Source organism: Hirundo rustica, chromosome 4 (assembly GCF_015227805.2).
Source record: "Hirundo rustica isolate bHirRus1 chromosome 4, bHirRus1.pri.v3, whole genome shotgun sequence".
NCBI classification, from domain to species: Eukaryota; Metazoa; Chordata; class Aves; order Passeriformes; family Hirundinidae; genus Hirundo; species Hirundo rustica.
The window spans coordinates 40,098,304-40,117,214 of NC_053453.1; the positions used below are offsets into that span (position 1 = coordinate 40,098,304).

At 38.3% G+C, this 18,911-nt stretch overlaps 1 protein-coding gene across 1 annotated transcript in view; it reads right to left on the reverse strand.

The window, feature by feature from the left end:
* Positions 1-18,911, reverse strand: part of PPP1R12A (protein phosphatase 1 regulatory subunit 12A) — a 124,087-nt gene that overhangs the window by 44,844 nt on the left and 60,332 nt on the right. Inside the window, 2 exon segments of the mRNA XM_040063360.2 lie at positions 1,531-1,690; positions 7,258-7,376. Of these exon segments, the coding sequence (XP_039919294.1) occupies positions 1,531-1,690; positions 7,258-7,376 (279 nt within the window).

Below are 18,911 nucleotides of genomic sequence, written 5' to 3' on the forward strand. Positions count from 1 at the left end.
TTCCATTTTCTTCGCTATTCACTTCCTCTCAGAAGACCATTGTTTCTATAGTTAGATATTCTGTGCTGTACGTGCGGTAATAGGCAAAAGGCTTTTTTAAGGAAAAAAGTTGTAAAACGTTAAAAATTGTTAGATACAGTGTTCTTATGAGAAAACTATTAGAACCTCCTTCCATTCCAAAATAAGCCACTTGAAACTTTCATTTCCTGTCATATACTTTTTGCAAAAATCTAGAGTTTACATGCTTCAACTGTTCTCTGAGAGGAAGCAGAGAGAACCTGCTGTTCTGCCGGCATTCTCAGGTGAGCATCAAAGTGACAAAGGACACTTAACCTAACAACTATTTTTATGTAAAGAGCTAAGTGCTCTCTGAACCACTGTCCGTAATTGTTGAAAATCACATAAGAACAAAACATTATTCTAAAAAAATTCACTCAGTTTCTCACGAGCCAATATACCTCTAGTAATATCCTCCAATGAATCAACTTTCACAGGTGCTCAGCTGCAGATCTTGCAGTCTGGCAACCAATGCAGAGCACACATTTTTAATAATTTGAAGCAATCACAAAAATTTCCTACACGTTTTTCCTCTCCTAGGAGAAGTATAGAGACTGGACTACAAAAAAGATAATAACTGAGGGGCCTAAAAAACACCCAAACAGTTACAGACACAACTCCCTTACAGACACCTGCTACTCTAAAACAAAAATTACTCTTTTCCAACAGAGTAAGTTGTCTTCATCATGTTGAAGCATCAGGGATTTTTTGAAACAGAAATCCCATTTAATAAAATGCTCTGAAGACCTTAAAGGCACCAATACTCCCAGTCAGGATGTGTGCTCATTTTCACTCATGCTACAGTTTGTAAGTGCTCCTAGCACTGCTAAAGCAGTCAAATAAATTTACAATCACATTAAAGCAATGTATTACTAATTATACTTTACTAAAATAAAAGTAGAGCTTTAATGAAAAAGAAATTAAATATGTTATGATATGTATTCATATTACATTAATGAAAAGCTGTGGATTAGGGGACACCTGAAGCCTAAAGCTTTCCAGGGAAGATTTCAAGAGTCGTGATTTTCAAAAACATTATCAAAACACAGAATTAAATTATCTGGGTTTAAGTGTAAAAACTTTTAGCCTGGATTACAAACTCTGCTTTATGTATGGAAATAAATAAGGTGTCTTGAAAATCTGCACCAACCAGGATGCTAACTGGCATTATAAAAAGATCTTAAGTTTACATAGCTGGCTTTAGAAACAGGGCAAGTTTTTTATCAACTTTCTTCTCTTAAGTAAGTAATCAGGCTAAACATGTATACTGTTATTCATATTTTGAATGACTTAGAATAGAAAGCTAACAACATCACGATTTATGAGTGCTTGAAAAAAAAATCAAGCTTTGAGAATAGATTGTTCTAGAAAGACTGGGATTTTCAAGATACACTCCCTAGAAGTTAGAAGTGCCCAATTCCAAGCAGCATTACATCAAGACAATAAAATATGAAAAAGTTAAACCACACTTACTTTAAGACTTCTGTATAGCCCTTAGCAGCAGCTACATGAAGTGCTGTACCACCAGATTTTGCATGCCTGACATCATTTATATGGCCGCTGTTGAGCCACTGTCTTGCATCTCTTAGCATTATTCGTTCTTCTTCTTTTCGAGCTGATTCTATATCAACCCCTAATTCAGACAGGAAGGGGAGAGGGGAAGAGAAGACATGAAATATTTTAGTTCAAATACTTCAATTCAATTACGTAACAGATTTTATGTCAGATTTATATGATATAGGAAAATAAAAACTAAACAATCTGAATAATGTTCAGAGTTAGATATTAGTATTTTTTGGAAGATGAATTCCAAGGTTATGGAAACATCCAATATTGTAAGACAGCTTGCATAATGCCTTTTTTAACAAAAGGGGGTCTGGGTGGAAAAAGGATTATAAATAAATAATAATAAAAATCAATTTACTAAAACTCTTCTAACTAATTCTTTTAAGAATGTCTACCATCACACTAATAACCAATGAAGTGACCTTTTTTTAAAAAAAAAAAAAAAAAAGAGAGAGAGAGAGAGAAATTCTATTTTAATTTTCTAAGCATCAAAAACTAAGTCTGTGTTGATGTATCTGTATACAGTAGAAAACAGCTAAAGTCATTTTACAAACAGATCTCTATGGGAAGAGAAACAATCTTGTTTCTTAACATAACACTGATGACAAGATGGAGCTGTACATTTTATACTTTCTAAAGCATTTCTGGTTTGTACCCTATCACTGTGAATCACAAACCTTACGTACAAAAAGACAACACCGGATATTGCACCTCATAGCTCTACTAAAAAACTACGAAAGACACTGAAAACTTTTTACAGTATGTCTCACAAACAAAACCCCCCGAAAAAACCACTGATGGAAAGGGTAGAAACACAGTCTATCATCAGAACACCTACAAGTATATGCATCAGGTTAAACAAATGGAAATAAGTTTCAGAACCTGAATAGGCAATGCAAACAAATTATTTGTAAGCATTTTTGTAATTACTACTTAAGAACATAGCAGGAAAGAGATCTTGAAAAGAATTATGCATGAACATAATTCTATCTATGATGGCAAAATGGTGACAACCCAGAAGGAAAAGCAATTTAGAAACTGTGATCATCTAGAGCACGAACTGTATCTGGGTTGACCTCTATCAGAAAATCAGTGGCCCAGCCTTCAACAAAATGTTTTCATGTGTATCATTTCTCTTATCTTACACAAGGGTATGCAGGGACTTGGGAGATATATACTGTAAAACTTTATGCTAAAGACAATCAAAAGATAAAATTTCACTACGTACCATAAAGTAATTGAACCTAGTTAAACAGTGTTCTGAGGACTCGACCAAACTTCTAGACTCATTCAATTAAATGACCAGCTAAACCATTTTAATCTTGACAATTTAGATAAAAAAATGAATAGAATTACATTTTATCAGAAACTGATGGAAACTACAATGAGTCTCCAAGACACAGGAAGACATACAAGGCTGTTGAAAGACTCAGCAGAGGAAAAAGCTGAAAAACTTTCCAAGTATGACAAATATGAAAAGTGAAGATCAGGAACTCTGAATCAATAACACATTGACAGTCACATATTCTCATTCCTCAGGAAGCTCCTACATGTTGATATGTGAATTACTGCAAACTGTAAACTCATGGCCCTGAGCATCTGCTCGCCTTTCAGAATGACACAGCAGTCATCAGTAGATCCTGGGACAATACTCTAGAGTAGTCATTTACATGACAGTGTTGCCTGCAAAACACTACTGTGTAAATAAATACTGTATATTTGATCATCTCTTAGTCACATTTATGCCCATTCCATTTTTGTAGGCTCAAAGTTCAACTGTGAATCCTTAACAGCATGAGTAACCTTCTCCACCTGAAGAATCTTAAAAAATTCCTGTCAGTGTAAAACTGTTCATGTACATAGCTGTTTGTTCTGAGGCACTTTTGCACAAAGGAAGAACACAGAAAACACTCATTCCAGACCCTGATCTTGTGAGCTTCTAATGGGTCATATCTAAGCTTACTTTCCAGACCGGCCTAAAGACCCAGGTTATTATGTCAAAACAGCAATGCTTTTGCAGAAAAAGTAGCTACTGCTCAATACAATCTTCCATTAATGTCACGAACTACTGCATTTCTGAAGCCCAAATAAAATTTAATGGTAGAGGAGTAATGGCTGTATCAATACATTATTTTACAAGACAGTAAATTTCTGGTCGTATTTCAACAGAAGAAAGTACCAGAATCTTGCCAATGTAAATAAAACATTCCACATTAATAACTGGCATGAAAATGGGAATTAAAATTTGTGTCACAGAAAAAAAAGCTGTGCTCTGAGATAAATACAATTCCCATTATTAACTACAGAAATGGAATGTAAACAGACTTTATTATACCTTGTATGGGCCTTTCTCCTTCCTTTTGTTTTCCAGACTCTACCAAGATACCAGGGCAAAAGAAAATGCTCATCATCTGTTTCCAACCCTTTCTCCCGACGGCCCATAGATGGCAATGCGCTGCCTCCCGGTTCAGCCGCAGCACTTGCTCACACCACCAGTGCTTAACCTCTCGGGCAGCCTAACAGCTTAAATCATTAATAATTTATTAATAAATGCCTCCACTTTCTTTTCTGATCAACAAGTGTTACTCAACAGCCCCAAACAGGTTGGAAAACAGTGTGCCGTTCAGTGAGCGTTTAAAGAAAATTCAGCATAAATTTAACTGCTGAATCATTGTTTCAGGACGACTCAGCCATATAAAGGCATGTTTTATAAATACTGTAGGGAAGATCAACCCACTTTTTACTTCATGAAGTGAATGTTTATATACAAATGTAATAGTTCGCATTTTATCCGCATAAACAAATCTGAGTTAAGCAGTACATCTGGGAGACTCTGGTTACATTACCTATAATTAAGAATGAAGAACATGTTTCTCCTTGGAACAGGAGGAGTGACCACTCTGACAGTCACTGAATAAATAGCTACCACACTGAATCCCTGATTCACCTCATATCACCTCTCTCACTAACTCACCTCCTGAGAATGTTTCCTATAATTCAATATAACTGCTTAAGCAGTTAAAAATAATTTTAAGAGGACATCTGATGATCTACAGCTAAAAAAATCACTTCAAACCATTAAAATTAACCCCACTCAAGCCCTAAGGACAGACAACATTTAAAACTGGCCAGGGCTGGCCAGGACTAAAGCCACCTCTCTTTCACATCTGCTGGTTTTTACCAGTGCAAATGAAAACTTTACTGGTAAAAGACAACTTCCACAACTCTGTGTTGAAACACTGCAGCGTAGAAACATGACAGGTCACACTGAGAAAATAAATAATATTTTTGATGAAGTTAAATGATTTTGAGGATTGCAGTGGCCCCTATATATAAATGGGATTCACCAATGTAAAAGATATTAGTCATACGGAGGAACAATAAAACAAGCCCTAGAATAAGGATTTTTTTATAACACACAAAATAGTTCAACCACACGGAGAGCAAATAAAACAGTTGTTCATCACTACTTTGGAATAACTTCCATAAAACACCCGTTTTTTTTATCCGTGAAGTGTTTGTAACTGGGTCAAAAAAATCTTACTTGAGGCATGTAACTTCCATTCTCACAAATTACAAAACTAAGCTAGGTTTTTATTAAAAAATAATTAAGCCAATAATTCCCCACTGAAGATTAGGGTAGAAAAATATTTTCCTAACTATCTAAGTGGTACAGCTTTAGTTACAGGATAGCTATTCCCTTAGTTCACAATTCCTGAACAGTCCATTATATCAAGTCATGCTATTTGCTCAGCAGGACACAAGAGGACACATGAAAAGGCACCTGACCTTTGGTGCAATTTAGAGATGTAGCATGTGGGGATCAGAATGAAGAAAAACAGACACTGGATAATAATACTCGAAAATCTCCCTGCTTTAATGGCCAACAGTCCTTTACAATAGAACTTGTAAAACAAGAAGATTATTTTGGACCACTGACCATCTCCTTTCTAGTCAGATCAAACCTTGAAGCCTGAAAGCTAAAATAGGATGAAGAAACATTGCAGATCCTTCCTTTTATTAAGCCTGTAATGCCACACTGATCATTCTACAGACCCCAACATTAACTTGCATCATCAAAACTGTGGCACTGCTTTATTTGATATGAAGGAGTGTATCATATGGAAGAAATTATGAATTATCTCACTGCTGGACGGATAATTATACTCAGCTACATGTACAGCCAAAGATGAAACTGTCACAATGCCTCACTGTTAATTCCACATTAAGATAAACAATGAGGTCCCTATTTTAGAGCTATCAACTTCTCTAGCCACAACATACACAATTATGCACTTTCTAAGTGATTCTGACAATGACTAAATAATCCTTTTCTTATGTAACATTAATAAACAAATTTAGGTAATATCTATACTCAAGCTAAGGATGCCATCAAAGGTGTGTAATTAAAACCTTATTGCTGAGACAACTGTCTCATTATTAAGATATGCACTGTAAGTTCACATCTAGATTCACACCCTTTCTATTCTATTCTCATCCGCAATAATGAAATACTTTGATTTTATCTCTGCACGTAAAAGCCCTTAGTTCTTAGGTCTTCAAACACAAATTTAGGAGGGATAATGAATGCCTTCTTCCCTACTTCTGTGAAACAAGCAAGCAAACCAACTGCCATAAAAATGCAAGAGGAGGGACACTAGGTTGTCCACACCAAGTGAAATTTAGTATTTTAAAACAACCTAAATTATTCCTTCAGAAGCTAATAGCTACAGTGTGGAAACGTGTACCTTCTTAGATTTATAAAGACAGTACCGTACACAGTTTATAGTAAATTTTAATTGTGAAATAGGCAAACCTCACTGAAATTTTCAGTGCTGTGGCATTACGCTAATTCGACAATTGGGCTGTTCAATATAATTTAATTAAACTTGCAAAAGAATAAAAAATTAGTGTGTAATGCTGAATATTTGCATTATAAAAATGTATGTAAAATCACATATAAAAAATATTTCTTTTAAAAAAAGCAGTAACATATAAAAGAGAGATTTTGGAAGAGTTCATTTCCTATATAACTCCAATTTCACAAAGAGCTACTGCAGTCATTTAATATCGCACATCAATAGAGCCAAGCATTTCAAGAGCAACCTTAAAAAATCTAGGCTGAGGTGCTTTCCAGAAAAAACTCTCAAGCAAAGACTGTTAGAAAAGAGAACAACTAATTAAAATAGAGAAATGGTAATACAGACAAAAAATACACACAACTGCCTAATCTGATGTTCGTTGTGCGTTAACTGTAAAAACTGATAATCAAATTTCTGTTAACACCACCAATTAACTGAATCAAAGCCTTTGCAAATCCCCTGTCAACTTCTGTGTATCAGTAGGTATCTCTTATTTCCCTGCAGATCATGTCTTCCAGTTTCTTTTACTTTGGGCATTAAATGGGTTTAAGCATATAAATTAAAAATTAAATAAATTAAAACTGGGCAAAGCCTGAAAAAATTACTAGTTTACTAAATTATGTAAATCTGTTTTAAGAGATAGATACTTAAACACTGAACATTCTATATTGACCAAGATAATAAACTGACTTTAACAGTCACAATTTAGCCCAGGTTTTCAAAAATACATTAAATGTCCATAAATACTACCACCTACTGTATGAAAAATTACCTTGTCTATTTACTTCATTCTGAAGCAGCTCTTCCATTGCCTCTTCTTCAGCAATATCTAATGGAGTGTCTCCTTCACTATTTACAGCTCCTACATGTGCTCCTTGACTAATTAAATACCTGCCAATAGACAATGAATAAAAGCTTGTAAATAACACAGCAAAGCTGATGCAGAAAGAAAAAAAAAATAGCAGCCACTAGGATATCATATGCATACATAAAATTAATAGAAACATATATATTCGGTGTAAGTACAAACCCTTTTAACTCTCTGAAACTTATGAATACCCCTATGTTTTTTCATCCTAATACCCATTAATACAAATAGCCTTCTGGTCTTCAGTTTGGCACAAAGACTCTTGACATGTTTAATACATACCTGGAAGAACTGAAAGAAGAAAATTGCTAGATAATGACCAAAAGTAATGACAAGGTGAACAGGGGTAGAACCACCAGTTCCCGCGACCTCCTCTTATAGGGCCACCTTTCCGATAACTCACAAATTCAGTGGCACATAATGTTTTTACAGTTTGCCAGAATGATGACTCTTGATCTCTTCAGTAGCTTCTTAGAGTTACTAAAAACAAAACCACACCTCCTAAGTATTCATAAGGTCTGCTTTTGGTGGGGAAGAAAGCAAGGGGGAGAAAGAAATCAGTACTTTATACATTTCAACTCCACTATGTTTTCTTATTGAATATGTTATTGTCTCAAGAGTCAAGAACGCAAAATTCTCAATTTCCAATTACATCAAAGGATCAATTCCAACAATAAGTATTATATTATTTACTAATTATGAATAATATTGTATTATTCAATTGTATGAAACCGTAAGCCTATGAAGTTATTGACAAGCTACAGTTAACAAAAAATTAAAACTGATCAACAGTCTTGCAACTTCTGACAAAATATTTCCATTTACCTAAAGATTTCAATACTTTGCGCCATGACAGGAGTCAAGACAAGCAAAAAGCTGCAAACACACCTCCTGCCTTCAACAGCTTAATTCATATTTTCCAGATATTTGAGGAAAAAAAAAAATCAGGATATCCTGAAGAATCAATCATCCATAATAACAGGTATACAAAATAAAAAGTGCTTTCCTACCTTCACTATTACAGAATGCCAAATTATGCAGGAGACAATCACAAATTTAATCCAACACTTATACAAATGCTTTAAAGTACTTTATTGCTGCTTAACTTCTGCCAACTAATTATCATCCTAGACAGCTGGAATCTGCTCTTTTTAATCAATAATTCAGAATCAAATACTCTCATATATCTGTATTTTTTAATGTATTACTTAAATAGTACTTGTTCCTAAATCCCTGTAACTACATCAAGAAATGGTAAGAACTAGTGGATCACAAAATTAAAACTAATTCCCAGAAATGCAACTATTATCTCCTAGCAAATGCATCATCATTTGCCACCAACAACTTTGATGCTGGTATATATGTTGGTTCTATACTGTTCTGCTTGAAAAGAGTGCTGTGCCCTAAGTCTGACCTCTCTCCTTTTAAAAGATTGAACTTCTGCAGGAATGAAAAATTAATACATAGGAACAACTCTTCTCAATAATACTAGTTGTATTAACAGTGAAACAGCCCCCCAGGTCACAGATCAGGTTAATTGTTACGCAGACATTTGCTAAACAGGCAGAAATAGGAGTGGGGAAATCAACTTTTTTACGAAGTCAAAACAATATCAACCACTTACAAAAATATCTTTATTAAAAAAAATCCAACTGAATATTCACATTCTTTTAGTGTTTACATTCTAATATAGGCAGGAAAAAAAAAAGATATGTATTTACACATAATACCTCCAGCAGAAAATTAAACCACTTCTGTAAAGAAAATACCTATCTCATTGAAGCAGTTGCATTTGGTCAAGTGGGTCAATTATTTATAGATATGATAAAAGAAGGAACGCATAAAAAAGAGTAGGAAATGAATAAAGAGCTAGCACAGCATTTTAAAGAGTTATTATTGCTATAGATGGACAACTTCATGATCAATTGATCCTTTAAAGCAGACTTCAAAATGAAGCTGCTTATAGATCAAAATCTGATCAGCAATGCTAGGGGATTAGTAGGGTTGGAGAAGTAGTTATCTGATTTTCCTTTTACAGATGCTTACAGGGCTTTAGTTTTCCTGGGTCAGCAAAGAAGTATAGGTGAACTTGCTCAGAGTTCACGGGCCTTAAAGGGATCAGCCGCTCCAACTAGGCCGCTCCGCTGCTATCCCACTCAAAACACTAACAATGACCCCCTCAGGTAAATTAAGTGAAAGAACATTATTTGCCATAAACCAAGCAATTCAAATTCCAACTATTTTAAAGACACCTTTTAAACCTGATAATGAAATCTACATTTGTCCTGTTTTCCGTATCATTTAGATTACCCTGTCCAGTAAAAGTGCAAGTATGTATTTGTTTACTTACAGTACAGCCACTTTCAGCAAAGCAATGACAGTTTTACATGGTACATGAAGTCAACTTGCTACCAACAAAATCAATTTTATTAGAAACTTAGTGCTACCAATGGAAAGGAGAGGAATCATTTTCCATGTGTAGACAGATTGACTCTGCATTGCATACAAAAAGCAAACAGATTTGGTAAACAAGACCAAGAGAATGATGCCCTGAGTTTGTAGGATATAACTGAGCAGAAGACAATACCAGAATAATCCTAAAAATGAGAAGATTTTGCTGTTTACATAAGAAAATTACTTCTCAAATGATACATTTCAGTTATTCTGGTACCATATACTAAAATCTTCACATGCAACAGTGTATTATTGTGTGGAGGTATGTATACATATATTAAGACTTCCATGTTTTGGGGAAAAAACCCAAACAACGTATACAAACAACTGCTAGTATTTTACCTTTTTAAAGTAGATGTTACCTTCATCTTGAAATTGCATCTTTCTATAGCAAGCAAACATAACTTCATTTCCTTGACAGATATTTAATTTATACAGCTACATGTATACAGTGAAAAGGAAATTGAAGTTGTATAATAAAAAGTCCAGAACCATACCTTTTGACACCATGTCTAGAAAAAGGTGCTTTTTGTAAACTTGGAAGCAGTGAAAAAGTAAAAACATTAAAGATTTCCACCATCACCTACTAAACCTTTTGGTATATAGCACTTGAAATGGTATGTTTTGAAATTCACCTGTTCAAAAATGGTCATGCTCAACAGACAACTATAAAAGAATAATTCAGAAAATCCAGTGATAATCTATATAATGTATTGGAAGGTGTTCATTCTAAATCTAAACAGATGACAAGTAAACAGTAATTTGATTCATACCATGCTGCTTTATTGAGTTAAAGCTCTCAAGTGTTAACAGTGAAGCTAAAAGTACTGCTTTTAGACTCTTGTGGTCTAAATATAGAGAACTGTAAGTATCCCAGAAATGCTATGACAGACAAAAGCAGCAAAAGAAAAGAAAATAATTCCTGATACTTTTGTCCTGATATTTCCATGACAAGGATTATGCAGTCTGGATAAGACGGGAAGAACAAGTTTGCTTTCCAATACAATTGTTTTATGAAGGCAAATGTATTTCTAATTGAATTTTTTCTTTTAGGAGCCACTGCTGTATGTTCCTCAATGGCTACTGAAAACTGAAATTTACTACTTTGAAAAAAGAAGCAAATATTTATTTTTCTAGGATTATTATGAAACCCAGATACTCTCCCACCCTTTCATGAAAAATACATTTTTATATCACAAATAAAAGGCTGGAATCTCTGAGTATATCTAAGACAGTAAAAATCAACCCTCTGAGATTACTCTACGAAAGTCAAACACTAGACACCAAAACAAATCCCAGGAACAGGAAATAAAAAATTTTAACTAGCAACATGGCCTACTTTCTGAATTAAAAAAAAAAATCCCAAACAAAAAAAACACCCTTACAACTGAATTTTGTGCGTGTGTACATCTGTTAACAAAATGCATATATAGACAAAAAGAGAGGAAAATACATCTCTCCAAAGACACTTTGTACACAAAGTCAAGTCATATCTCTGAATTCAGAACTTAAGAATCTGGAAGATGCTCCAACTTGGATAACAGCAAACACTGCAGAAAGCATTTTCATATTATTTATCTCAGCGCCAGAAAGAGGGGCATATGTTTACATTCGAACCTTGGCCCAGTTCACAGTATCTGGAAACAAGTCTGCAGAGTCATTACAGATTAACTTGAAGTACTGGCTGAACCCGAAGGTCACCAGAAGAGCGGCAAGCACAGGGAAGGGCAGAGAAGTGGCCACTGAATTGATTCAGTTCATTACAAACTGCTTACTGAGCTCATTGGAGACTAATTAGAGCAAACAAGTAGTCCCATCAGATTGCTCAGAAGACTGAACAGCAGTTCCTGACTCCTAAACTGTGAAGAGAGGGAACTGCAAAGAGAGGGAACTGCCTAAAAAAAAGTTACATATACATTTTAAATAAACATGCTCAGTGTGTCCTTCCTGCAAAACATGGCCTAATTGCTAGTGGGGGTCCCAACTAAAAGGACAACTGGTCTACGAAGAACTTTTAACTAATTACTTAACATTTAAGATTTCAGCTAAACCCATCTGGTTTTAAAAAAATCCATACATGGTGGAGTTCAAATTAATTCTGTGAGTATCTTAACTGAATGATAATAGGGAGCCAGAGACTGGAAAAGTATCACTGTATTCATGCAGCTGTGTGGTAAACCCTCACTTGAAAAAACAATGAAAAAAATTAAAAACTGACATTTTTGGAATATGTATTTTAATTACCTCTTTAAAATAAAAAGCCTTTCAGAATTGCTTCATTGTTTATTTTTTAAAATATAAAGTATTAGTGCACTTTTAAAAGTACATCTTTGTGAAACATGCATATTCCTGATAAAAATACATTTATAATAACTCTGACCAAACAATTAGACTTTCAAGAGACATTTAACAAATAAAAAATATAAAGTTTTACACTACTATTTCTGATTTTTTTTAAAGTTGAAGTACACTGAAACTGTAAAACCTTATCCTTAGACCTTCTATTGCTTTAAATGTCAGGGAATATTTCTTAAAATATTTCCTAACTGTAAAATAGTTCCACTCTGATTTCCTAACAATGTTGTTATTAACTCAGACAAGGTAGAAATGTTACCTCAAGATTACTTGTTGTTTCCAAATGTAGTTTTATTTTGGTCTGGTTTTCTCCGTTTGGGGACTTTTCGGTATTTAACATTCAGCAAAACTAATACTTAAAGGCCAGGTAAGCAAAGGTATGCATACCAGTATGGACAACATAATGAGAGACAGAATTACGGCTTCTATGTGATTATTGAATTACAAGGATACAGTTCTCAAAATAAGATATTGAAGAAAGGCCTAGTCTTTTTATTTCCCTTTAATATCCTAAAATAATACAAACATGAAGCAAATCCAGCAGCATTAGAGTAACATCACGCTAAATTCTGTTGCGGTACACAGTATAAATATGCCCTCTGTCAGTGGGCAAGTCCCACGGAAAACATACAGTTGGCTAAACAGGTATGAACAGCCAGAGCACAGCCACCCCTCAATCATGCCCTCATGTGTCCTCACAATGTTACACTCACTTTTAAACATGTAATTCAAACCCCAGATAAATGTCATGATAAAAAGCCACAACTTCACGGTTTTGGACAGCTATGTTGTAATCCCCATGAGCATCTGGTGGAGAGTGTTAAAATGTGTGCAATGTGGGGCAAGCAATGGCAGGTCTCACCAGGCACTGAGAAGTCCTGCCTGCCTGGGCAGGGACCCTTCGCACAGCACCTCCTCTGCACCGTGGGGGACTCTCCTCACCCTCTGGAGAGAAAAACCAACAGGTAACCTTCCTCAACCTCCTTTCTCCACAGCTGAGGTACTAGTGCAGTTCCCTCTTCTGAATCTATGATTTATAAAAGAAAATTAAGGATAGGAACCAAAACGGTTGCAATTCAAGTGGACCAAGAATCCTTTCTCCTGCATGATTTTAAGACCTAAGGAGAACAAATTAAATGACTTGAAAAACAAAGTCAAACTCACAAGGTTGTCTTATTCAGGCACACTGCAAAATGCCATCCGAGAACATCAGTCATTGCTGTGCCTCAACATTCTGCCTCTGAACATTTAAAACTACACAGAGACTGGCACAAGAAAGACAGGCTTCTGTGATAGCATTTAAATCAAATCATGAAAAAACTCAAGCACTTTTAAGATTGTGCTGCTTTGCAATCCAGAAGACTTTCACTCACATTTTCCTCTTTTGAAAAAAGAACGCTGCAGCACTTTCTAAAAAGGAATGCTCCCCCTACGAGCAGTATCATCAGCTAGTAGCTATGCAACACACCAACTTAAATCAGACCAATTAGGGTTATTTGGCATAACTAGACAATTATTTATCCTGAAATACGTGAGTGATGATTTTAAGACAGCTAATAGCAACAAGAGACCTGAGGTAAATTTATGTTTTCCGCTTGCAGGACACAAACCCGAAGAATTTCTGATAAGTAGAGATGCTTTAAAAAAAAAAAAAAAACCAAAAAAACCAAAAACGGTTGAGAAACAAATGGTCAAAAGATTTTAAGCAAACAGGAGGAGACATTTATTTTCAATCTTCATCAGGATAATGCAGATGCTAAAGCATGTATCCATACTAAAGCATGCATCTTCATTTCTAAATAATTAACCAGTTTGCAAAGACATTTTATGTCCTTCAAGATACAATAGCTCTTGGAGATAGCATCAAAGCCAGCTTCTGATTCTCCCTCATGAAGCTTTTAGGAAAACCATCTTGGACTGACACACACATCTTTGCTTCAAAATTGTCAAATACTCCCAAAGTTATCAAAGCAGTAAAACAAACAAAAATCTTCCTATGTAAAAAGCACTTTCTATGACTTCTAAATATTATATCTATATAAAAAACATTTATGATTGTGAAGCCAACATTCCATAACATACCAAAACACCACTGAATTTTGCACATAGCTGGCTGTTCCCAGCCTCCACTGCAACTTGTATGCTCAAGGAAGCACACTGTGTAGAATCTCATCTGTCTCGCTTCTTGGTATGCAGGAGCATAAAAGAAACAGTGCAGATAACAGTATCTTGTGTTACAAGAAACCTCTGAAAGAAGCCAGCTCTAGAAATATTTGTACGTAGGTGGTCAGTTAAACTCAATAGTGCTAAGATGGAACAGTAAAAATTCCTACTTGCAACATCTGAAAAGCAACTAAGCCTTCATATTTTGCCTTATCCATAAAGAGGGGAAGACATCTGAGAGGTGGCAGAGCAACAGTTAGGTGAAAATAAACAGTGAGTGAAGAAAGTAAAGTAGAAAACGTGAAGAAAGCCATAAAGGGAAACATACGGCCTCTTCAAAAAGAAAAACAAATCAAAAACCAACCAACCACAAAAAAAACCCAAAAGAACAAACCAAACCAAAAACAAACAAAAAACAAACAAACCAAAAAAAAAAAAAAAAAAAAAAAAAAAAAAAACCCAAAAAAAACAAACCAGCACCCAAGAAAAAACAGAAGTGGAGCCTGGCACTGCTAGGAGGAATACAGGACAAAAATTTCAGCAGGAATGAAATGAAGTAAAACAAGAAGTATTTTTAAAGAGCATATCCAATGTTATTTTCATGATGCACTTCATGAATAAGTGTTCATTTTGAAGTTTTCGGCATATTGTTCAAAAGTGAAGGCTGAGTATGAAAAATGTCTCGTTGCAGCTGCAGAGGTCATTTTGTAACTCCAGCTGACAACATCAAGCTCCGAATGCTTTCCCATAGCAAGTCTCCAAGCATTTGCGGTGATTTACAGAACCATCATCAAGGTGAACAACTGGGATTGAGTTACAGTGGTTGAGAAGAAGAGGTAACCTGCAGCATGGAGGTAAAAGAGGGAGAAGGAAGACTATGCTGCTTCCCACTTTCCTCAGCTAATAAGAGGTGATCTCACCAGCAGCTCACCATCCCTCCTGCCTTATGCCAAAAGCAGTGTTGCTGTATCTGGGTATGGTAGCATCAAAAATAATGGTTTTACCTGTAGATTTCTATTTCAGCAGAAGTTACGAGTATGGACTTAACAGGCTTGTTTTTCTCCAGCCACAAGCTTGCATTTATATCAAAAAAAAAAAAAAAAAAATTAAAACAAGATAAATCATCTTCCTGCATCAGTTAAACAGATCTTAGCATATACATAACTACTACATCACAGAACTTATCTTGTTTGCAATTGAGAAAGATAAAGATTTTAACAAAGGGTCCAGGCCATTAGTTATTAGCAGTTAGTAGTTAGTTGTGGGTATCCTCTGTTCTATGTATCAATGTTATCTGTTAGTTATCTGTTTAATGTACTGTTGTACCCTAAAACCCAATCGTAAATGCACTGATTCTGTGGTTCGAATGTTACATTCATCCCGTCCCGTACTTTCCCTGCACCCCTACCTTAGTCTGTAAGCCCTGCTGCTCTCCGAGACACCGCCCACATACCAGCCTGCCCATCAACTTGGGGGCCTCGCCCACTCCTCGCCTGCTCTGGGCCTGTCACCGCCTCTATGCAAATCGAGTATAGCCGGAAGTGAGTCTAGAACCAAGAACCGCTCCGAACAGCGAGCCCGATCAAGACCCGGAGAGACGGAATGCAGCGCTGAGTGGGGAAAGAGCCAAGGTAGCTGCCAGTATCATCTACAAACACCGAGAGGAGTCGCCATAACCTCTGAAGTCCCTGCTAAGAGTCACCCCCCCTAGACATTCGAGCCATCAGTGAGCCTAGGGACTCCCGTGAGGCGTGGCTTCCGGCTCTGCGACGACAGCGACGCAGATCCGACGAGACCTCCTCCTCGGCGGTGTCCGGCTGGTGCAGCGTGGGCAAGGGCATCCCCGAGCCGTCCCTCTGCTGAAATCACTAATAAAGGCATTAAAAGGAGATAACATCGACTCCTGCCTATTTATAACAATTTTGGGGACTCGTCCGGGATCACCACGCCCAGAAGAGGACGAAGAAGGGAAGGCGCCGCCCATCTTCGAACTCCTGGGACAGCTGGCGAACATCGGACCCCAGCAACAAGGGACGCAGCATCGAGGAAGACAGCGCCGAGGAGCGCCGGCTGGTAAGTATAGCCGGTGGCGGGAGTGGAGGCGAGCGAGTGTGGTGTGAATGAGACGGGGGCCGGCAGCCCGGACCTCCGAAGCGAGTGTGGACCCCTTAGTACCGCGGTTCCGGGACTCCCGCGAGGGGGCCGGCCGGGAACAGGGGGAAGCGAGTGGAGCCTGAGCGAGTGAGGCGCCTCCAGGGGCATAGTGGGCCCCCCTCCGAACGGGCGGAGGAAACCTAGGGTGTGAGTGGCCCGTGTGAGGTAGATAGGTGACTGGTAGGAGGCCCCACTTGGGATCCCCCCCCACAAGGGTAGTGGCTGGGCCCTGAGGGCGGGTCAACAGGCTACCCGGGGTAGTGGCTGAGGCCCTGAGGGCGGGTCGGCAGGCTACCCAGCGAGCAAAGGCGGTAAGCCCGTAGCGCGGCGGCTGGGGTCCTAAGGGCGGACCTACGGGCCGGCAACGAGGGGGTGCGCCGCTGATTCGGCGTAGGGTAGTGGGACCAAGAGTGCGAGCCTTACACTGGGCGGGGGTAGCTCAAAGGGGAGTTATGCTACCGGGTGTAAGGGACCTGCTCTGGCGGGGGTAGACGTGCAAACCGGACGGGAGTGTTGGGCGGGGGTATCACTAGGGTACGCTACCGGACACGTTGGGACCGTTGGGCGGAGGCGTCTATGCTATCCGGGGGCAGCCCACCGGCGGGCGGACAGGACGCTGTCCCGGGTGGGAGTGTGTGTGGCTAGGGAATTACTGAGGTGCGAGTAGTTCAAAGCTAGGGACAGAGTGAGTGTCGCACCGCGACGCACTAGTCCTGGCTGCAGGCGGTGCCTGATACCTTGGGCCCCGGTCCACCGGCCGTCTGCGGGGATTAGTTTAGTGTAGCGTCGTGAGTAAGAGAGGGACAGTGGCTGGGCCCTGAGGGCGGGCCAACAGGCTGTCTGAGAGAGTGAAAGAGGGATAGTGGCCAGGACCTAAGGGCGTGCCAGTAAGCTATCCAGAGTGAATGAAATTTTAGATTTTAGTTGCCCGTCTTTAAAATTTCCGTTTGAGTAGGGGCACCTTATAAGATTTTAGTTCAAGAAAGGTCGCTTTTCTAGTTTGTGTTGTCCTGTCTTAAGATTTCCTTTGGGTAAGGACACAGTAGAGTATTTTCATTTGACTAAGTAAGAATGGGTGTGTGTGGAAGTAAGATCAGGAAGGAGAGAAAAGCGGGAAAAGGGAAGGTAGCTAACATCCCTTTTGATAGCCCACTAGGGAGAATGTTAGACCAGTGGGAGAACAATGAGAAAACTAAGAATTTAAACAAAGTGAAAATGATTCACTATTGCGTGGAAGTATGGCCAACCCTTAATCTACCCGGGGAATGGCCATGGTACGGTACCACCGACTCTTGGATGAGCTCACAGTTAAACCAATATTTGAGAGCCCAAGAGGAAGTGGACACAGAGCAGCTAAGGTATGCTGCCTGCTGGATGCATGTAAGATCAGGTACCGAGACAGTAAAAATTTGCAAGATGCAGGAAAAGGAAGGGAAAAATAAAGATAAGAAAGAAGAGAAGGGTCCTGTATGGGACCCCCTTGAGCACTTACCCCCTCCTCCTATTTACCCTGATCTACCCCAAGTCAGTCCTCAGACCCCTTCCTCACCAGTTTCCTCCCCTGTACCTAATTCCCCTTCCCCTAATTTTTCGGTAGATACGTCCCCGATGGGGACTAATTTTTCTATGAATGCCCCTCTAGTAGGTGCTGTGAATTTTTCTAGGAATACACCCCTAACAGTAACATCTCATAGCTTTAGTAAAAACCCCTTTTATAGCTTTGTAGCTTCTCCTACTCCTCCTTCAGTCTCGCAGCCAGTCTCTCCAAACTCCATACATTCTCCATCGCCATCTAAACTTCCTGTTCCACCTCGTAGCTGGGAACTAGACCTTAACACCCCGAATACGGACCCCTCTCACAGTACCAACCTCATAGGGGCAACTGAAGTCCCAGAGGGACATAACTATAACACCCGGTCCAGAACTAAACTTTTCCCCTTAAGGGAAGTCCCGATGGGTGGAGTTGCAGGAGGGGTCGGTTTTGTAAATGCTCCACTAACAGCTTCAGAGGTGAGGAATTTCAAGAAAGAACTGGGAAACCTAGTAGAGGACCCTGTAGGAATATCAAATCAAGTTGATCAATTTCTGGGCCCCAATACTTACACGTGGGGAGAGATGAATTCGATTCTGAAGATTTTATTTAGCCCAGAAGAGATTAGAATGATTAGGACCGCCGGGATGAAAACTTGGGAGAAAGAAAACAGAACGGGTCCGCCAGGGGATTACAAATTACCAGTCGTAGATCCGAGGTGGGATCCGAACAGGGAGGAAGACCGGAGAAGTATGGACGACTATCGGAGTTTAATAGTTAAAGGTATAAAGGAATCAGTACCCCGAAGCAATAATACCAGATTAGCATTTGATAATATGCAGGGGAAAGACGAGACTCCCGCAACCTGGTTAAACAGGTTAAAGAGGAATTTTCAACTTTA